The 22936-nt window shown below is 43.8% G+C and overlaps 1 protein-coding gene across 2 annotated transcripts in view; it reads right to left on the bottom strand.

Annotated features, from left to right (window-relative positions):
* Positions 1-20718: 20718 nt before the first annotated feature.
* Positions 20719-22936, bottom strand: part of OTOG (otogelin) — a 76399-nt gene continuing 74181 nt past the window's right edge. For both annotated transcript variants that reach the window (XM_036888142.2, XM_036888143.2), the window contains exons 55-56: positions 22260-22339; positions 20719-22157 (exon numbers count right to left, since the gene is read on the bottom strand). In XM_036888142.2, coding sequence (XP_036744037.2) covers positions 21957-22157; positions 22260-22339 — 281 coding nt within the window. In that variant the 3' untranslated portion in view covers positions 20719-21956. The remainder of the gene's footprint in view (positions 22158-22259; positions 22340-22936) is intronic.

Raw genomic sequence — 22936 nt, 5'->3', positions numbered from 1 at the left:
TGCTTGATATTTCATTCTGAAAGCTTTGGTGTTTCACCTTTCATTTACCTTTGTAATCCAAATGGAATTGACTTTGTGTATAGTGTGAGGTGGAGGGGCCAACTGTTTTTTTTTCTATAGACATCCAGTTGACCCAGTGCCACTTATATGGAAAATACCATCATTTCTCAGTTATTCTGCAGTAACACTTTGTCACGAATCAGGTGTCCATATATTTGTGTGTCTGTGTGTACATATCTGTTTCATTTTTCACAATTCTTTGTAAGGGGAGGGGACTCTGAACTCAGGAGTCCTGCCTTCCAGAGCTGCTCGAGACCTGGCCTGAGACTGCCTAAAAGTTGGGAAACTACTGTCATTGGAATGATTTCTGTGGGCTTTGTAGTCTGGCAGATCTGCATGTGAGTCTTTGTTGTGTAGCTCTGAACAAGTTAACTTCTCTGAGCCCATTTCCAAGTGTGTAAAATTAAGATAAGAATACTATGTGACACACTCTTGAGAGGTTTAGACAATTAAATGTAATTATTGTTGTGGTTGTTATTACTATCTATTATATTAAGAATGAGGAAGAGGAAGACAGGGTGATTCCCTGGCATTCTTTAAATGCCTGAGTGACACTCCCCCTACCCCCATCCCCACTACTTCTATCTCTGAGGAAGTCCCAGGCTAATGTCCTTGTGAGGATGAGTGGAGAAGGTTTTGAAGGTCTGCCTCCTAAGGGCAAGGCTTCTGCTTTCTGCAGAGCCTCTGCTCTTTCCTGAAACCATCTGTAGCCTCCCCACTGGGGAACTTGTTTAGGTCATGCAGTTCCAAAGTAGGAATGGATTGCAGGAACAAGAGCAATGCACGACAGTCAGGAAACCGTCGTTCTTGGGCTTGGCTCAGTAGCTCATCTACTTGGACCACCTTAGGTAAGCTGCTCCTCTTCTCTGAGTCTTAGATTCTCATGCTTGGTGGGGTAGAATTCATTCCATCCTGTCGCCAGGTCTCTTCAGCACTCATTCTGTAACTACTTAATGAGGTGTGATACTACCGACCCCCGGTTTGTGGTGAAGCTCCAGGGTAAGTTCCCAGAGGAGCTGCAGAGAAGCCTTATCCCACTCTGGGGAACTATCCTTTCTCAGAGAAGATCCAGGTATTCTGACGGTTGTTCTCTCTTATTTGTCCCAAGGAAAGAATCTGCAATACAGAAGTAGTTTTATGCACAAAGATGTCCACCACTGTATTGCTTAGGCCAGTGAAAACAGCCAGTTTGGAAATAATTGCTCTGCCTTATGCTCCATCTGGGGGCAGCCAGACTGGTCATCAGCATTCTAGATTCAGCACAGAAAAATCGGTTGTTGACTTGGTTTCGAGAAGGCAGCCACAATACTTGACCTAAGGTCATTTAGTCAAACATCATATGTTTTTGATCATCCATTATGCCTTAGGTTAAGGAATGACATTATGAAGATGACTCAGACACCACTTCTGACCTTAAGGAGCTCACAGTTTATTCAAGGAAGCATAAATCTAACAGGTGAAGTAGAAAGGTAAATGCTGCATTAGGTTCCATGAGAGTGCAGAGAAGAGAGAGAGTAATTTTTCTTGGGGAATTAGGGCGAGGTTTCCTGGAGGAGATGGCATCTGGGTTTTCCAGAGGAGAAGCTGGAAAGTAATTTCAGGCAGTGTGAGTGAAGACATAGAAGGGGCAGTGCATCTCTGTGGCTGGATCGTAGGGTTCATGGGAGTGGCATAAGGGGCAACATTCAGGAGAGGCAACAATAAATCAAGACGGTACACTAGAGTCAAATATGGAGGGCCTTGAATGCCAGGGTAAGCAGTCTCAACTGCATCCACTGAGTGGGGAGTGAGAGGAGAGAAGATGACAGTAGAATGGTGATCAAATGTTTTTGAAAGATGGATTGGAGAAGAGCAAGAACGGAGGCTGGATGATCAGCCGGGAGCTGCTTACAGGTTTCCAGGAGAGAGTGGAAGAGGCATGAAGGCCTGCGGTTACAGAGCAGAGAGAGCAGCAGCGCAGTGCTGTTTAGGAGGTGGAAACAGCAGGCCCAGGGGGCTAAGAGACTGGGGGAGGTATGCTGCGCCTCCGGTTCCTGACTCTGGCAGCTGTGTGGGTGGTGGTATCCTTTCCTGAGATGGGAGACCCAGGAGGAGGAGCTGGGGATGATAAGGACCCCAGTCTGGGCTGTGTTGAATTTTGGGGGTCTAGGAGGTACTGTCAGGCAGATGGGTGGATAAATCAGGGGCCTGGAGAAAGACCGAGGCTGGTGATGGTGTTCTGGGCCTCATCATCCCAGAGCTGGTGTTTGTAGATTCTGGAGGAGAAGCCACGTGTCAGGGTGTGGCGGGAGAAGGGAACCGAGCGCAGTGCCGAGAGGAGGGAAGGAAGAGAAAGGCAACGGAGAGGCAAAGAGAAAAGCCAATGAAGGAGGCAGACGAGGGACAGTGGGAGCCGACCTCTGGAAGGAGAAAGAGGCTCAGGAGGGAGGGAGCGGCCCACCTGTGTTATAATGCTGGTCCGGACACTTGAGGGCTGAGCAGTGACATGCCCATTAAATTTAGCAATGAAGTGGTCAGAACAGCATAGCTTCCCTAGGGCGGGGAGAACAGACTCCAGACCACAGGGAGTTGAGGAGTGAGTGGGGAGTGGGGGCGCAGAGGACAGCAAATGCAGACAGTTCCTCTGGGAGCTTGGCTCAAAAGAGAAGGGAAGAGATGGGGCAATGACTGGGCATGGGAGGAGAATGAGGGAGGGGTAGAAGCTGTCATGGGGGTCGCCAGCCTCTTTCCACCGACATACAGCTAGTGTACAAGGTCAGAATCTGCTTTGGGACCTTTCTCCTCTGGGCCAGGCTTCTCCTGGAAGGAAGGGATCCGGTCAATTCTCTTTCCCTTTGTGTGCGTGTGTGTATGTGTGTGTGTGTGTTGCAGGCATGAGCAACTGTGTACATGCAGCTGGAGTAAGGAGTCACTAGGTGAGAGCTGGAGACAACCTGGTCTGGAGCCAGCTCTGGGCAGCCCCATGTTTTCTGAGGGGGCAGGCCTGCATCTTTTCCTCCAAGATAAGGGTGAGAAGTGGGAGGCAGGCTGGGGACCATCAGGATCTGTCAGCAGCCTCTGCAAGTCTGCCCACCATCTGGGTCCTATCAGACAAGTGGCACTTTCCCTACATTAATCTCAGATGAGCTTGAACCAGCTTTCATTTCAAAAGCCTCCACTTCTCTTCTCTCTTCCACCAGGCCCCTACTTTACACCCCCTCCCCAAAAATGGGCTAAAAATTATGCCCTCTTCCTTCCTTGATTTCCCAACCCAGCTGGGGCCAGAGAGAGCTTTGAAATTGGAGCTAGACTTGGGATGGAGAGGGAGGGAATGCTGATGTCACTTTGGGGAGCAGCCCAGGGAGGAAATAGCCCACAGAGTTCCTAAGAGGCACGGAGAGACCAGCGATCTCCTGGTGGCCAGTTCTGGGCCCTCGGGATCTCTAATCCTTTCCTTCCCATCTCCCACCAAGTATCCATCCATCCCCCCAGTCCTTCGTCGCCTTGTCTCGCATCCCTGGAAGCCACTCCCTGGATATCTCTAGAGACTAGGGTCAACTACTCTCTCGGCCTGTCAGGGAGTGAGTCCCAGCAAAGCTGCTCTGTTATCAGCTGCCTCAATCAGGAGCTTCCCGGGCCATAAGCCAGGGGCCTTGGGAACCTGGTCTTTACCTTCCTTCCTCCACGTTTGCTATACCGTGCAGGAGACCAGTGCTGAATGGCTCTGTGCCAAATGCAAAATGGGATATTGGGCTAACCAGGATAGATAGAGTTTAATACATTTCAGAGTCCAGGAATCATGAATGTCAGAGGTAGGACAGGTAGGAGAGGTCTTGAGAAATATCATCCAACCTTGACTGTACACAGAGGAATGCTAGGGCCCAGACAGAGGAGAGGGACCACACCAGGCCAGGATGAGACCCTGGTGGGAGGCTTTCACTTAGGGATCTGCTGAGTGTAGGGCCCTGCAACAGGTATAAAAGATGCTTTACTGGTCAGAAGTCAAGGGCTGAGCGGGATTTATAGTCCACAGGGCCCAGAGTTGTCTTGAAGGTGTTTTGTGACAGATCTGGGTTCCACAGATTGGAGACAAGAAGTGGATGGGAGACAAAGACAAGGACCAGTTTGTAATGAGGAGAGGGTAAGTGGCTAAGGATAAAAGATGAGGTTAATGTGAGCCCATTCTTATCAGCTTCTTGCCTGTTCGAGTCTGCCCCTTTCTGTTTGCATGAGGTAAGGATTCATTCAGTAATGGAGGACTGATTATATGGCTACAGAATGGATTTGGCTACTTGTAATGGGAAACGCAGCTCAAACTGGATCAAACAGTAAGAGCATCTATTAACTCATATAACAAGAAGTTTAGAGATAAAGTGGGCTTTAGGACTGGTTGATTCAGCAGCTCAGCCATGTCATCAAGGATTCAGATTCTTTCTGTTTCTTATATTTACTCCATGTCATAAGTTGGTTGCCTCCTAGTTGTAAGATAGATGCCAGCAGAAAAGGGTGATTTTCTCCCCTTTATTCCATTTAACGGGAAAGAGGGAAACATTCTCTCCCTTACCATGGAATGTAAATATTTTTCTTGAGTCTAACTGGTCATATGCCCGTCCCAGAACCAACAGTGGTTACAAAGTGCATGCATAATAAGTAGTCCTATATAATACTTCTGCTTATGCCTAGAGTGTAGAAAGCTAGAAATACTATTGCTCACTGTTCCCACACCAACAAAAAGAAAAAGTTGGGTACGTTACAAAATTAGAACCTTTCTTAAACCCATCTGTAGTAGCCAGCTTCCAAGATGGCCCCTAGTAATCCCTATTTCCCAGTGTTTACACCTGTGTGTAATTCCCTCCCATATTCTACCCAATCTATGTAAGCCACTGAATACAGTAGAACTGATGATACGCCACTTACAAGATTAGGTTATAAAAGTGTATGGTTTTCTGTCTTGGGGTCTCTCTCTCTCTTCCATCACTGATTACTCCTCACTTGCTGTGGGTGAAACAAGCTGCTATGGTATGAGCGTCTCTGTGGAAAGACCCATGTAACAAGGAACTGAAGTCTCTGACCAACAGCCGGCACCAAACTGAGGCCTCCTGACAACCACAGGCAGGAGCTTGGAAAAGCTCTTCAGCCCAGTGCAGGTCCTCAGGTGTCTGCAGCCCTGGCTGATAGCTTGACTGCAATCTCCTAAGAGATTCTGAACCAGAACCAACCCCATTAAGCCATTCCCAAATTCCTAAGACGTGGAAACTGTGAGATGCTAGTGTACTGCTTTAAGATGCTATGTTTGGGGGATCATTTGTTATGTAGCGTAGATGACTAATACCCCATCAGAAAGTAGAGGGTTCAGGGTAACCAAGCAGTCAGAAAGCTAAGAAGAGATGGGGCCTTCCAAGCTTGGACAGGATGAGCTCAGACAGGCTGAGCATTTGCTCCACCTGTGATAGAGTATGAGAAGAGATTTAGGTACCATAAAAAGAGGTTAAAAAAAAGGGGGGGATGAATTTTTATTTCTTTGTGGTTGATACACCAAATGAGGCATAGTTGACTTATGGCATTATGTTAGTTTCAGGTGCACAGCATAATGATTCAATATTTCTGTATATTGCAAAACATTCACCACGGTAAATCTAGTTAACATCTGTCACCACACAGTTACAAAATTTTTTTTATGATAAGAACTTTGAGAACTACTCTCTTATTGACTTTCAAATATGCAATATAGTATTACTAACTATAGTTGCCATGCTATATAGTACATCCCCATGGCTTATTTATTTTATAACTGGAAGTTTGTACATTTGACACTCTTCAAGCATTCCCTCCCCCCACCCAGCAACCACCAATTTGTTCTCTGTATTTACGAGCTTGGTTGTTTTGTTTTTTAGATTCCACATATAAATGAGATTATGCGGTATTTGTCCTTCTCTAGCTGACTTATTTCACAAGATAAATTTTTAAAACAAACTGCTGAAGGCCAAATGTGAGTTCATGTGAAAGTATGGAAACTCTGTGAGATCCAAAAGGGTGGTTCATCCTCACATGCAGGCTCTTCTTATCAACCTTCACTGGTTGCTCATGACAAAGATTAGTGACAATGCAGGAGAATGAAGAACCAGCTCAGCCTGCACCTTGCTCTTGGACTTCCCAACTTCAGAGCCAAGAGAAAATTAATTTTGTTATTTATGCCATCCAGTCTGTTGTATTTTTGTATGGTAGCCCTAGTTGACGTAGTACTTACTTTAAATTGTAATTTCAAATTCTTTATTGATGACACGTTGACCTTATAGCCTACAAACTTGCTAAAGTAATTTATTAGTTCTATTGATACTTCGGGATTTTCTAGAGACAATTAAGTCATTTGTAAAAAGAGACAGTTTTATTTTTTCCGTTCCAATCTGTATACCTTGTCATTTCTTTTTCTTGCTTTACTTCACAGGATAGAACTTCCAGTACAATGTTGAATAAAAGTGACAACAGCCATCTTATCTTTGTTCTCAAATTTAGGGGGAAAACATTTAGTCTTTCATCATTAAGTACCTTTAGAATTTTTCAGGAGGATGCTCTTTATTGGATTGATGAAGTTTCTTACTATTCTTAGTTTGCTGAGTTTTTATCATAAATAAATATTGTATTTTATATAGTTTTTCTGTATTATTGAGATGATATTATGTTTTTTCTTATCCCTCTGTTGACAGTGTTTTTCTCTGTCACATTTATTTTCAAATGCTGAACTAACCTTGCATGATGGGGATAAGCCCCACTTGCACAAGGTATATGGTTCTTTTTTAATATTGCTGGATTTCATTTTTCCAATATTTTCTTAAGGGTTTTTACATCCATATTCATGAGTTTGTTTTTCTCATGTCTTTTTCTGGCTTCAGTATCAGGGTAATGCTGGCCACATAAAATGAGTTGGGAAATATTCTCTTCTCTTTAACTGTCTAGAAGAGTTTGCATCTAGTTGGTATTATTTCTTCCTTAATATTAAGTAGAATTTGTTAATGAAGCTATCTGATCCTGCGATTTTCTCTGTTGGAAAGTTTTAAATTACTAATTAAATATCTTCAATAGATATAGTGTTATTCAGATTATGTAATTCTTCTTGAGCAACATTTGGTAGTTTGTGTGTTCAAGAAATTTTTCCATATCTTTTAAATTGTTAAATTTATCACCATTATGTTTTTACACTATTTTTTTTTCTACTTTAGTATCCATAAGATTTTTGGTAATACTCCTTCATTCATTCCTGTTATTGATAATTTATATCATCTCTCCTTTTTCTTAATCTGCATGTTTGTTAAATGTATTCTAAACCACTTTATTCTTTTTTAATACTATTGTGATTGGCATTATTTTCATGATTTCATTTTCAGATGGTTTTTTACTATTATATAGAAATACAGTTGATTTTTGCATATTGAGTTTGTATTATGTTACCTTACTTAGTAGTTTGTATTTTTCTTTGTATTTTCTTTAGGATTTTATACATAGATAATCATTAATTTGTGAATAAAGACAGTTTTAGCTTTGCATTTCCAATCTGAATGCCTTTAATTTATTTTTCTTACCTTATTGTACTAATAGAAGCTCCATTACACCATTTAATAGAAGCAGTGAGGCCAAAAATCCTAAGTTTGCAATTTTGGTGGGAAAACACTCCATCTTTGGTCACTAAGTGTGATATTAGTTGTCAGTTTTTTTGTAAATGCTTTGATCTGATTGAGGTAGCTTCCTTCCAATCCTATTTTTTTGAAAGGTTTTTTAAAATCATAAATGAGTATTGAATTTTGTCAAATCCTTTTTTGCACCTATTAAGATAATCATGTGGAACTTGCTTTCATTTTATTAATATGGTGTATTACATTATTTGATTTTTGGATGTTAAACCAACCTTGCATCTCTGGAATAAACCCCAGTTGGTCATAGTGTACAATCCTTTGTACATGTTGCTGGATTTTGTTTTCGAATATTTTGTTGAAGAGTTTTGCGCCCATGTTCCTGAGGGATATTGGAATGTTCTTTTGTTTCTTGTCATATCTTTGTCTGACTTTGGTATCAGGGTAGTACCAGCTTTATAAAATAAGTTAGGAAGTGTTCCTTCCTTCTTTCTTTTCTGAAGGAGTTTGTGTAGGATTTGTGTTATTTATTCCTTGAATGTTTGATAGAATTCACCAGTGAAGACATCTGGTACTAGGATTTCCTTTGTGGGATGAATTTTAATTATCAATTCAGTTTCTTTACTTGATATGTATCTTTATATTTTCTATTTCTTCTTGGGCCAGTTTTGGTAATTTATGTATTTTAGGATTTTTCCCCTTCATTTAACTTGTATAACTTGTTGGCATAAAGTTATTCACAATACTCCCCCATAATTCTGTAGAATCCATTGTAATGCACCCTTCTTCATTCATTTATGATTTTGGTAATTTGGGTATTCTCTCTTCTATATTTAGCAATTTTGTTGATCTCTTCAAAGAATTAATTTCTGGCTTAATTTACTTTTGCTATTATTTTTCTTTAATTTCATTGGTTTCTACTTTGATTTTTATTATTAACATCCTTCTGCTTACATGGATTTTGATTCAACCTTCATTTTATGGCCTTCTGAGGTGAAAACACATATTTTTAAAATTTTGAATCTTTCTTCCTTTCTAACATGTGTTTAAGACTATACATTTTCCTCTAAGGACTACTTTTGCTGCATCCCATAATTTTTTTATACATTTTGCTTTCATTTTCATTCAGTTCAAGACATTTTCAATTTCACTTGAGATTTTTCCTTATTTTATTTGGAAGCATATTATTTAATTTCCAAGTATTTGGAGACTTCTCAGATTTCTCTCTTAATTCCACTTTCTAAATTTTTAACTAAGTTGATTTCTACTTAATTCCATGGTGATTGGGGAACATAATTATATGATTGTATTTCTTTTAAATTTATTGAGACTCATTTAATAATATATAGTCTATCTTGGGGACTAGCCCATTTTAGCTTGAAAAGTCTTTATTTTGTTGGTTTTGATTAGATTGATATACACACACATATATCACTATATATAGTGGAATGACATATGATATACACACAGATATATGTACATATGTTATATGTTATATACACATATGTCATTTAAATCAATTTGGTCTACCTAAATTGTTCAAGTGCTCTATATATTGCTGATTTTCTGTTTGCTTTTCCTATCAATTTCTGACAAAACATCTTAACATTTTCAACTATAATTGTTGAATTGTCTACTGCCTTTCATTATGTCAAGTTTTACTTCATGTATTTTGGGGATCTGTTATAATAAAATGCTTTTACATATATAATTGTTGCACTGTCTTGATGTATTCAGCATTTAATCATCATGAAACATTCTTCTTGTGTCCACGAATATTTTCTTAAAGTCTATTTTGTCTGATTTCAATATAGCCTTTCCAATGCTCTCATGGTTATTGTTTGCAGAATATACAAATCTCTATTCTTTTCTTTCAAATAATTTGCTTCTCTGAATCTAAAATATGTCTCTTGTAGTCTCTTGCAGTATATAGTTCTTTCTTTTCTTATCTGGTCTGACAATCATTGCATATGTGTATATATCAGCTTTACAGAGATGTAATTCACATACCATACAATTCACCCTTTTAAAGTATACCAATCAATATTTTATTATATTCATAAAGTTGTGCAGCCATCATCACAATTAATTGTAGAACATTTTCATCACCCCAAAAGAAGCTCTGTACATAGTAGCTGTCACTCTTCATTTCCCTTAATAACCGCCAACCCTAGGCAACCTCAAATCTACTTTCTATTCCTATAGATTTGTGTATTATGGACAACTCATGTAAATAGAATCACATAATACATAGTCTTTGGAACTGACCTATTTCATTCAGTGTTATATTTTCAAAGTTCACCCACATTGTAGCACTTATCAGAACTGTATTTCTTTTTATGGTTGAATAATATTCCACAGTGTTAGACATTTGAGTTGCTTCCACTTGTTTGCTATTATGAACAATGCTGCTATGAACATTGGTATACATTTTTGTGTGACATATATTTTCAATTCTCTTGGGTTTATACTTAGAAGTAGAATTGCTAGGTCATATAAAAACCCTATGATTAACATTTTGAGAAATGACTAGGCTGTTTTCCAAAGTAGCTGCATCATTTTATATTCCCTACAGCAATGGGTGAGGGTTTCAATTTGCCCACATGCTCTCCAACACTTGTTTCTATCTGACTTTTTTATTATAACTTTTATAGTGAATGTAAAGTGGTATCTCATTGTGCATTTTTTTTTTTTTGCATTTCCTTGATGGCTAATGATGTTGATCACTTTTTCATGTGTTTGTGGAACATTTGTACATCTTTTTTGAAGAAATGTCTATTCTGGTCCTTTTCCCATTTTAAAAACTGTGTTATTTGGGACGTTTTTTGGTTGTTATTTACTCCTGATTTGTAAGAATTCTTTATATACTATGGATATAAGTCCCTTATCAGACATAATATTTGCAAATATTTTCTCCCATCTGTGAGTCTTTTTTTTTTTTTTTTACTTTTCTAAATGTCCCTTGAAGTATAAAAGTTTTAATTTTGATGAAGTTATATCTATTTTTCTCACTTGAGCTTTTGGTGTCACATCTAAGAAGTCTTTACTTAACCCAAGGTCATGGAAATTGACTCCTACATTTTCTTCTAAGAGTTTTATTGTTTCACCTCTTACATTTAGGTCTGTAATCCATGTGGAGTTAATTTTTGTGTATAGTGTAAGGCACAGGCCCAACTTCAATCTTTTACACATGGATATCTTGTCCCATTACCATTTGTTGAAAAAACTTGTCTTGGTACCCTTGTCAAAAATTAATTGACCATCAATGTATGGGTTTATTTCTGAGCTTTCAATTCTGTTCCATTGATCGATATGTTATTTTATGTCAGTACCATGCTGCAAATTTGAGTGTATTCATCAAACCCACCTATAGATTGACAGGCAGAGTGTGGAGCCTGTGGATTTTGAGGTGTTTAAGCTTAACCTCTGTCCAGTTTATTGGCTGGCCATGAGCTAAGCTACCTTAAGTACCTCATTTAAGTGGAATCATATAATATTTTCCTTTGTGACTGGCTTATTTCACTTAGCATAATATCTTCAAGGTTCATCCATATGGTAGCATGTATTAGCATTTTCTTCCTTTTTAAGGTTGAATAATGGCTCACTGTGTGTATAAACATTTTTTATACATTCATTGTCAACGGACACTTGAGTTGCTTTTGCATTTTAGTTATTGTGAATAATGGTACTATAAACATGTGTGTACAAATAAATACCTGTGTGTGTTCATGATTTTGTCTTTGGAGTATATACCCAGGAGTGGAATTTCTGGATTCTGTGGTAATTCCATTTTTAATTTTTTAAGAAACTCTGATACCATAGTGGCTATACCATTTTACATGCCCACTAGCAGTGCACAAGGTTCAGGTTTCTCTGCATCCTCACCAACATTGGTTATTTTCATTGTTTGTTTGTTTTTTAATAACAGCCATCCTAATGAGTGTGAAGTGCTGTCTCATTTTGCTTTTGGTTTTAATTTCCCTAGTGATTAGTGATGTTGAGCATCTTTTCTTGTACTTATTGACCATTTGTATACCTTCTTTGGAGAAAAGTCTGTTTAGGTCCTTTGCCCTTTTAAAAATTGTATTGTTACTTTGTCATTGAGTTATAGGAGTTCTCTGTATATTCTGGACTCAGCCATTATTTCTTCAGAAACTTTTTTCTTTCCCTTCTATTTTTTTGGACCTTAAACTACATGGATTTTTTATCTCTTCATATTATTTTATAAGTCACTGAGGCTCTATTTGCTTTTTCAACCTTTTTTTCATGCTATGATTCATTTTGTATAGTTTCTTTTATACCTTCAAGTTCACTGATCTCCTCTTCTCAAGTCTTTAATCTGTTGTTAATCCTTTTTCATTTAAAGTTTGTGTTTTCATCTCCAGAACTTCCATGGTTTTATATCTTCCATTTCTTTCCTCACTATGTTCATATTTTTCTCTACATTCTTAAGCATATTTATAACTATTTTAAGAACTTTGTCTGCTAATATCAGCATTTTATCATTTCTATGTCTGTTTCTATTGACTGATTTTTTTTCCCTTGGTATGAGTCACATTTCCAGTTTCTTTGCTTCCCTAGTAAATTTTATTGTGCTCTGGACATTATTATTATTACATTGTTGAGTTCTGGATTTTTTTTCTTCTAAAGAATATTTAGACTTTGTTATGTCTTATAGTTAAGTTACTTGTGTATCAACATGGTCAATATGAGGCTTGTTTCAAAGCTTAATTAGGGCAAGTTTAGGGTAAGATTTACTCTAGGGCTAGTTTAGTCCTATTTTTAAGGTGTGACCCTTTCCCTGGGCTCAACTAAGTGCCCTGGATGTTCAGTGATGTCTCTCTACTCTGGCTGGTAAGAGTTTGAATGTCTCCCAGCCCTATATAAGCTCTTGGAGCTGTTCAGTTTACAATTACCCAATAGTTCTTTGCCCAGCCTTATGGATTTCTACCCTACACATGTGCACCTTAATCTATGCAAATTTGTGGGGCTTTTTTTCTCCATAGCTCCCTCTGCTGTAGTACTCTGCCACACAAATTCCAGTTGCCTTAGACTTTATGAATTTGATCTCTGTCTCTTCAACTCTCTGAGGCCACCGTGCTCTGCTGGGGCTTCCCCTTCTCTGTGCCTTGTCCCAGAAAATGCCCCTAGGCAGAAAATTGGAGGTTTCTAGTATAGCTCATTTCATTTGTTTCTCTTCTTGGAGAATCTCAGCCCTGTACTCCCTATTGTCCAATGTCTGGAAATGTATTTCATGTACTTTGTCCAGTTTTCTAGAAGTTTGTAATTGCAGGGTAGGTCTGCAATTGCAACGTACTCTGCTGTGAAGTCATCTATGTTTTTCATTTCTAAAAATTCTTTGTTTTCTGATCATGCTTTTATATATAAGCCTCCTATTTTATGCAAACTTAAATATCCTCATGAATCATCCTGGAATGTTACTTAGAATATTAGAATACTGTTCATGTCCTTTCTATTTCCTGAATTAATGGTATTTCATTGAAGGAAATTTCCCCTGCCATCTCAGCTTGGACACCATTTTGAGGTTTTTCCATTATTTTCAAATAGCTAGTGAGTTTCAGCTGACTGATAATATTTATAATAAAAGTCTAGATTAATTGGGGGGGGTTAATCTGTGGGGTTCCTGAGCCACTATGCAGGTGGGTGGCTGATGGAGACATGTCAGAACCATTCACGCATTGGTGATACTGGTTCCTTTGATGGTGGGATCACAAGGATGTTTCCGACACATGGTCTTATCAAATCTTCACATAATTCTTACAACTATCATAATAGGGTTCAGAATCATTCAGTAACTTGCCAAGGTCACAGAATTAGTGAGGGACACAACCAGGATTAGAACCCAGATGGTCTAACCAACCTATACACAATGCTGCCTCCCATTTGCTTTACAGCTTCCAGAAATGCATATCCAGCCAATTAATAGAGCTGTTTCATGTTTTTCATTACAAGTACAGATATTTTCTGGCTTTCAATTTTCCTTTGTCATTTCTTATGGCTTTTTTGAGTATTTTGAGACTATTCACGACATTAGTTTTTTTAAATCTTGAAGCTAGCTCACAACATTTTCCCATATTCTAAATTATTTAAGTTAAAGTCTTCTTTAAGTTAAAGACCTCAGTTGGAACTACTGAGACAAAGAAATAGACATTTTGGAGGGACTTCATAAAATAAAATTTTCACAGATTTTACCAAGACACTGCCATCAAGCAGTGCTTATGAATGCCAGCTACTCTGTGGAATGGGTTTTAATGGATGTCTTTGGAAGACCTACCATTTCTAAGATGTGTAATGGTGGACTCTGAGGCACAGTGACAAATGGGTGGAGGAGATATTTTTGGGATTAGTCCCTTCTTTGTACCTCCCCAATCCCTCACAGATCCCCTTTCTCCTCCAGTGGCCCCTCCGGCACATGTTGAGGGCAGGGCCTGGGCTGGGGGCACCTCTGCCAGGATCCTGCTGATCTATGTTCTTGCATGACACTCAGCAGCTGTCATGGAGGCGTGGGCTGCAGGCGCTGTTCCCCATGGGCCGTGTGCAGGCTGCAGGCCGGGGATCCTTTCCCGCCTAATCCCAGCGGCACTGGCAGTGGGGAGGGAGACAGCTGGGTGTAACCGATCTGCAAAGGAATGGAATGGTGCAGGCCTCCCAGTGCTGGGTTGGGCCTTCTGCAAGCTGCCCCTCCAGCTGCCGAGCCTTTAACCCTTAACTTTCTACTTCCCTCTCCCCTCCATTCTGGCCAACTCAGCCAAGTCCTAAACACTTTCCCAGCTAGGTCTGAACCCCTTGCAGAGGACCCAGCCTTGTAACAGTTACTTTTGGGGAAGCTAGGGCAGGGGCAAGGGGCTCAAGAAGGAGACAGAGCTCTTGGAAGCTCAGCTCTTGAAGATTCAGACAGTGGAGGTTGTGAGGTTAGAGCAGAGCAGTCCAGCCAGGGTTAAGGCTCATGGAAGACTACCTGGAGGAGGTGGTGGAGGGAGTACTGGGTTTGGAGTCTGGTACTGCCATTGCTCACTTTGCAGTAAGCCCTTGGGTAAGTCACTGTCTCTCTTGGATCAGTTCCCTGCTCCTGAAAATATGGAATTTGAAGAAGATCTTTAAGGTTCTGTCCATAGTGGTAACAATAGCCCCATTCATTAAAGGCCAGGGGCTTTACCTGTAAGCATTCTCACCATCACTTTGCCAGGTTCTCATTCCCATTTTAGCAATGAAGAAACTGAGCTTTGGAGAGGATAAATGACACAGCTGCTCAAATAGAGAGCCTGACCCCATAACCCAGGCTCTTCCACTGCATGTTGCACCCTCATCAGCTCCAACAATCTATAAATGGTGATTTAGTTCAGGTAGAACAGAGGGAGGATGCACAGCTGGCTGGGGCACAGCAGAGGCAAAGGTTTAGCAGTGAGCCCCAGAGCTTCTGGGTGAAGGGTGCATTGGGGTTGGTTGGGCGCTTTGCTCCTGCTTTTATCCTGCCCTGCACTTGGCCGGGTTGGGATCCCCTGGCCCAGCCAGGCAGCTTCACACATGGCCACAGCCTCTGCAATTGTCCAGCCTGTTCCCATCCATGATCTCACCTGACACTCATGCCAACCCGCAGATGCAGAACCTGTTGCCCCTCCTCACAGCGGGGGACTGAGGCTTGACATTTGCCAACTCTCCTGTTAACTGGCCAAAGAGACTAGAACCATCTTCCCACTGCCCCTTCTGGCTTCCCAGAGGAAGGGTCCTGGAATACTAGCCAGCACGCACCTGCAGTCCTCTACATGACCTTCCTTGGTTAAGAAGTAAAGTGTGAGCGTGGGCTCTGGAGTTAAACAAGTGTGGGGTAAGTGCTAACTCCCCCACTCTCCAGCTGTGCAGTCACTTAACCTCTCTGAGTTTGGGCATCCTTATCTGCTGTGAACAAAGTATGGATGAATAATGACTGAATGCTGGAGCTGGGCCTGCATCCCCCTTCCCTGAGCACAGCATAGATACAGGCTGGCAAGTGGCACCCCAGACAAGCAGAACCTAGGACTGTGGGGGGCTAGTGGCCAAATGGAAGGATTCTGCAGGCTGGGGTCTTGCCGTGAGGAGGGACACAGATGGGTCTGAAGGCTGGGCAGGAGCTGCCTGGGGTGAGGCAGGACAAGGGTGTTCCAGGTGAGGCAAAGGCCACAGGCAAGGGCACAGAGGCAGGAATAGACACGGTTGGGGGGTGCGGGGACAGACTTTGGATTTAGCTGGCTTGGGAAGACAATGGCCCTGAGGGGGGGGGGTCTTGATGGCAGGTGGGGGCTGCATAACAAGCCTAGAGAATGGCTCAGTTCTGGAGAAGGAGCTCTCCAAGGGTGCAGAGGCTGCACCCATTACCCACTGTGCTGCTCACCTATCTCCCCCGGAATCTCTGGGCTGCCAGGACCTCTGGGCAAAGGGCTGGGTGGTGGTGCAGTCCCAACTTGGGAGAGACAGCTGTGCGGGCCTCCTGCCTGCCGCAGGGGATTAACTGGCACTGCCACAGTATTGGGGGGGCACCTGGCTCCTCAGCTCTGCCCACTCCTATATCCTTTAACTTCTTGCTGCCTGGGTTCCTCACTTTCACATCACCAGGTACATTCGTACTCATTTCTCTGTGCCCTGTGTTAGACACTGGCACACAGGGATGAATAAAAGTCTGGGGTCTACTCAGCCAGTGGTGCCTCTTTCCACCACTGTCCCTCTTCATGCCTGCTACAGGCCCTCAGAGACCCTTGATCTCTCTCACAGCACAACCCTTCTCTGTCCACTGGCTCCTTCTAGGATACATGGTCAAGTCACTGCCTTCTTCAAACCATTAAACAACCTTCCCTTGACCTCACAGCCTATCTCTCTTTTGTCCTTCTTAGCCGTACTGCTCAGAGTTGTCTGCACTATCTCCACCTCCTCACAGAGGGGATGCTGTTCAGCAGACGGGTCTCTTCCTCTTGGGCACCTAGATGGACTACATTTCCCAGCCTGCCTTGCAGTTAGGTGTGTCCACATACTCCAGTTCTGGCCAGGGGTATGTGAGTCCAAGAGAGCAAGCCACTTTCAGTGCTCCCCCAAGCCTCCAGCACATGCTCCCTGTATGCCTCCTGGGGCCGGCTTGAAGCAGATGAGACTTAAGAAGGCACAGGCTGAGATGGTAAGACCTTCCAGACAGAAGGGTCAGGGTCTCTGAATCATTTTAGATGCAAGGTTCCAGCTACTCAGAACCCCAGTTTAATTGTTTTGTTGGATTTTTTTGTATAGGTGGAGAAAATAAACCTCTATCATGTTTGAGCCACAAAAAAGATCTGACTTGCTGTGTATATTTTAAAAATTAGGAATTTGGTTCCCCTTCTCATCTCCTCATGTGAAAGCAGGGAAGGGGAAGAGGGGGTCTGGAACTCTGACAGGAGGGGTGGAAAGGAGAAATGCTGAGCTTGGGGGAGATTTCCTGGGTCAGGATATGGCCGATGAACTTATGCAAGTAGCATTTGACCTTCAACTTGAAGTTGTTGGTGTTTGGTTTGGTGCTGTGATTGCCATCTGCCTTCTCCAAACCACCATGACAAGTGTGTGAGGCTCTGAGGCCTGTGTGGTCAGACCTTAGGGAGATGTAAAAGGCAGGGTGACCACGTGGGTGAAAAGGCCCTGGGGACCTAGCCCAGGGAGTGGCAGCTAAGGCAGGGCAGGTGCTGGCGCAGCTGGTGGGAGAGGCCAGGAAAGGGTTAAGGGGTCTGTGAGCAGGACTGGCTCTCCTCTCAGTGAGGGCAGTAAAATCAGCATGTCGCCTTCAATTTGCTCTGGCCTGACCTTGAACGTGAATCATTCTATCACAATGTCCTTATTGATTTCCACAGGAAGAGGATTAAGCCCAGAAAATCGGGGCGGGAACTTGAGCCTGAAGCACGGAAAATGGGATGGTTCTGGGGCTCAAAACCCCTCGTGTTTGCAAATACGTCACTGGGGGCTGCAGGCTGGGCAGCCACCCAGCTCTGCTGCCAGCTCTCTGAGTGGCTGGGGCCTGTGCCTCTGTTTCCTTTCCTGTTTTGTGTGTGGCCTCTGGGGTTCCTTCAGGTTCAAGTCACATGAGGAAATAAGGAATGGGGGAGATGCTATAGACACCCCTTGAGCCTTGAGTCTATCCTGGCATGATGGCGTCAATCTCTGGCACACAGTGACAGCTCTTGGGACTTTCAGAACCAAACAGGCTCCTCCTAGACCAACACCACCACTGAACCAGCCAGCTCAAACAGCCAGGAGGGACCCTCCCCAGTCCTGAAAACTCCCCAGTGGAATGAGATGGATGTGTGTGTGTGTGTGTGTGTGTGTGTGTGTGTCCCCACATGGGTGCATAAAGGAGGTGGGTCATTCTGTGGTAGCTGACACACAATTTCCTTTTTTCATTTAACATATCCTGGAAAGCCCACCATATCAGTGTACAAAAGGCTATATAATATTCTATGGTGTGGCTGTACCAGATTATCTATCATCAGTCCCTTTCGATAGACACTTAAAATTGTTACCATTTTTTTAAACCCAAGAAGATACAGCAATAGCCTAAGACAAATAGCCTAAGACAATAGCTTGAGACAATCTTGGCCTACACCTCTTTGTATGAATTATTTCCTTAGATGCTGTATTAGTTTCCATTGTTGCTGTAACAAATTGCACAAGCTCAATGGCTTAAAACCACACAAATGTATTCTCTTCTAGTTCTGGAGGTCATAAATCTTAAATCAGTTTCACTGGGGTAAAATCAAGCTGCAGCAGGCCTGTGCTCTGTCTGGAGGCTCAGGGGAGAATCCATTCTTTGCCTTTTCCAGCTTCCAGAGGCTACCTTTGTTCCTTGGCCAGTGGCCCCTTCCTCCAGCTTCAAAGTGCATCATTCTAACCTCAGCATCTGTCATAACATCTCCTCTCCCTGACTGATCTCCCCACCTCCCTCTTATAAGGACTCTTGTGATTCACTGGGGCCACCTGGATAACTCAGGACTATCTTCCACCTCAAGATCCTTAACTTAATCACATCTGCAAAGTCCCTTTCATCATGTAAGGTAACATATTCAGAGGTTCCTGGCACAGTACAGGGACATGTTATTCAGCCCACCATAACTGCCTAGGAATAGGATGGCTTAGTCAAAGGGTACATGTATTTTTAATGTAAATCAACCTATCCAGATTGTGTCAGTGAACACCCATATCAGCACTACCTGGTATTGAGTTTTTTAGGGCAATTGAACAACCTTGATTGAGGCTTAAGATCCCCACCCCCTCCTGTCTTCTCCACAGTGCAGAGCAAGGTATCCTGCTGGTTAGTGATTTGCTTCTTGTTAATCTTTCACTAAAGGGCCTTAACCTGAAAGAGTTGGTTTCCTAGGAGGGAGCTGGGGGAAAAGGACTGGAATTTTGGTCAAAGGACTGGGGTGGGAGGTTGGCTTCCAGCAGGAGCAAGTTGGAGGGTGTCCCTGGATCAGGTGAAGGTGAGGTCGGGGATGAAAAGCCAGGAGCACTGTGATGCCAGTGATGGGGTGTGAGCAGAAGCTATGGCCATCTGGGAGTATATGGTGGGGATGAGGCTGCTGCCAACTGGAGGCAAAGAGGGCCAAGTTAGCAACACTGTGGCACCAGCAACAGCATATGAGGAACAGGCATCTGAAAGCCCGAGGCCACCCTTCCAAACCGAGGCTGCAGAAAGGTGGTTAGGCCAGGGCTGGCTGGCTTGACCTTGTGCCTTCTGCCTGTTTACACAACAGCTGATTATGAGTGGCCCTGTTCAAAAGCTGCCTGCTGGTACATGGACTTAAACAGAAGAGTGGCAGTGAGGTGAGGGATGAGCAGCCAGGAGCACTGAAATTCCGACAATGACTAAAGAACCACCCTATGTCTTAATCTAAACATCTTGCTGTTTAATAGAATCTGTATTTTAAATCAGTTCTCTTTAAAGGTATGTTTAAAGTCAATTTCTGTTGAGCTCAGAGTTTGAAACACTCTCTGAAAGCTATTGATATGTAATCTAGGGAGTGTGTTATACTGAGAAAATGACTGATTGCAAGTCTTTGATCATCAATGATGGAGAAGTGTGGAAGCCCTGTCCTGTTTACTTCTGGCTATAATGATAGGAAATTTAAAAGTATGAAACATTTAAGACTATAAATGTCCTTCTTAGTACTGATTTAGTTGCATCTCACAAGCTTAATGTGCCATAATTTCATGATCATGCAGATCATAATGTTGCCTAATTTCTACTCTGATTTCTTTTGTGATCCATTGCTTATTTATAGTGCTTCTTAAGGGTTGTTAAGCTCTCTTTATTAGGAAAAGTTAGCAGGTCAGCAGATAGATAAAGCATGGATACACTTATTAAATTTTTAAAAAAGCCTTCCAAGTGTTAACTTCAAAGGAGATGCTCCACCCCTGCAAGTGGAGTGGAGCTCTTATACCCTAGGCAATGACTCATACCCTAGCAGTTTCTCCCCCTTGCAGGCAGGTGCTTCCTCAGGCCTCATGTGGGACAACACAGCAAAGCATTCTCCCACTTGCCCCTTAGATGTGCCATTGGTCCTTTAAAGTTGAAGGGTCACCAAAAACCTGTTCCCCAGATTCTTCTTAACTCTAGTGCAGTCAACAATGGCTGCAAAAACTTAATTTGATGCAAGAACAACAGGGAAATAAATATAGAAATGTTGAGAGGTCCAACATGAAACCTACTCTCGGCCTGCTCTGCCCACATCTTCTGTGAGATGCCTCTGTCCCCAGCCCCATAGAACTGGGGCTGCTCTTCGGGCTCCCCACCTGGGTGCCAGCCCCCCAGCCCCCAATATCCTCTTCCTTCTTCCCACTCCTTCCCCTAGGATCCAGTGTCTATCAGTTCAGTTCCAACCAGCAGATGCTCTGCTGCTCTGAGTGGGGCACACCGCTGGACACAGGTAAGGCATAAGTCAGGGCGACCTCCAGGGCCATAAAATAGGGTTTTCTCCTCACAGCTGAAACTCCTTCAGATTCAAAGCAAACCTGACATCCTCAGAGATGATCAGAGGCTTGATGTCTTTAATGGTTTATTGGATATATACACAAAATACAGATATAGGAACAAAGAAGCTGTAGGGACAGCTGGGGACCACCCTGGAACTTAGCCCTAACACCAACCCTAGGGGCACTAGAGCAGCTACACATATCTGGGCATACAGGGCAGTACCAGGGCCTGAGCAACCTCAGGTTCGTGTCCTTTGGACCTTGTAGCGCAAAGTGGCACCAGGGAGAAGGCACCTGCTGAGTGAGGTATGGAGGGACGCCTAGCCCTGGCTTTAAGAAGGACATTGGTTCAGAGACAGGTTGCCTGCATTTTTTATGGAAAGCTGCTGTCCTGCTAAATAGTCCCATGAAGCAGAGAGCTGGGAATTAGCTGAGCCACAGAATTCACACTCAGGCCCCTCCGGAGACCAGCTGTTATATCCTGGAGAAAAGTCATATGGCAAAGCCAGGAGCTGCCCTCATAGGCTGAAGGTCCTGTTAAACAACCTTGCACCCTAGGAGGGTGGGCTGGCCACCAACACTGAGATGAGTTGTGCTGTACCTTCAAGGAAGAAGTCACTCCCTCCCACCGTCGCCTCACAAGAACCAGCTCACTGGCCAGGAAGGCTGGCTTTGGGGCTGGGGATTTGAGGGTGGGTATGGAGCAGGCATAGGCCTGCTCATCTAAGTCCTTTCATGAATTACAACATCAGAAACAGAATACCAGAGGACCTGGGCCTGAGAACCCATCCCTTTCCTTCTGGGAAGTCCTCTTGGGAGTTAGATGCAGGCCTGCATGTTGCAGTTAAGCCCACTTTCCTTAAACTGTGTCTGTGGTTCTCCTGTGGTCAAAAAGGCCAAGAAAGAAAGTGAGCCACCCTATCCTGGCCTGGTCCAACTCTGGTCCCGGCCTCTCAGGAAGGCTCTCACCCCCTTCACCAAAGCCCTGCAGCCAGCGTCCGATGCATGGAGGCTGTGGCCCTGATTTAGGGCCTGTTCCAGACTAGAGCCAGGGACAGAGCTACATCCCTGAGCCCTCAGCTGTGGCACTTCCCCATGGGTTGAGTAGCGAAGCTCAGAGAGGGAGTCAGGACAGACAGGGGTCCCGTTCTGGTCACTCTCTGTGCCTCTGCCTGCCATTCCATGCTCAGCATGAACCAGCTCTCCACACTTATAGTACCTCCCCTGGACCCCCCACAACACACACATGCACACTGGGCCACCTGGATGCAGAAAGTGGGGGCAGCAGAGGTGGTCCAGCCCTGGCCCCAGGCCTCAGGACCACTGGCAGGCACAGTCGGTGGGCTCCTGCACCGTGTAAGGCACCCAGGTGGCATTGCTGGCACAGAAGAGCTGCACGGAGCGCCGCTGCAGGCCCACCTCACGGCAGCACTTGCAGAAGCGAGCATAGGTGTTGATGTTGTAGTTGTAGATGCTGGCGGATGGACATCTCCCATCACAGGACACTAGGTTCACCTGGAGATGGGCCAGCCGGTGAGGTAGCCTGTGTAGCTCCCGCCCCACAGCCCCTGCAGCCCCGCCTCCGGCTGTCCCCTCCCACCCCCGCAGCGCACGCACAGGGGTGTTGCTCCTGCATTCGTTCTTGCGGATGGTCATGCGGATGGTCACCTTCTTGCAGGAGCGCCCATCCTCTTTACCTGGGGGGACAGGGAGGGCAAGGCGGCCGTGGCTGGGAAGCGTTGCTGGGGCAGCAGGACACGCAAACTGGGGCAGTGTCATGTGGAGCGTCCCTCTTCCAGGGTTAGTGCCTGTGCATTAGAGCCACTTCCCCAAAGAAGAAAGTCTTTTAACTCAGTGCCCTGAAAGGAGGTGGAGGCAGGGAAGATGGGGAAGCAGAGGAGGATGGCTGGATGACCTCAGGGGCTCTGAGCTAGGAAAGAGCAGGATTTGTGGACAAGGCAGGCCCCCCCAGCCCCACCCTCGATGCCTGCCTTTAACCCCTGCTGGTGACCTTGGACGTGTCCTCACCCCTCTTTGAGCTTCAGCTTTCCTATTCTGAAAGGGCTTTGTGCATTAAGATGCTGCAATTTCCAGATGATTGGAAACCCCAGGTCCTAGCACATGCTTACACACAGCAACTTCACTCTGTTTCCACATCTATCACACAGGGCCAGGGAGTTTGCCTCACCTCAGCTGTTGCAGGGATGGACATTGATAAACTCCGTGTTTCCTCTGCTTGCACCACGCCTCCCACAGACAACCAGCCCCAAGGCTAGTTCACACCCTCACCTGCT

Source organism: Manis pentadactyla, chromosome 9 (assembly GCF_030020395.1).
Source record: "Manis pentadactyla isolate mManPen7 chromosome 9, mManPen7.hap1, whole genome shotgun sequence".
In the NCBI taxonomy this organism is placed as follows: Eukaryota; Metazoa; Chordata; class Mammalia; order Pholidota; family Manidae; genus Manis; species Manis pentadactyla.
The sequence above is the reverse complement of the archived record's forward strand: the minus strand, read 5'-3'. Positions and strand labels throughout refer to the sequence as shown.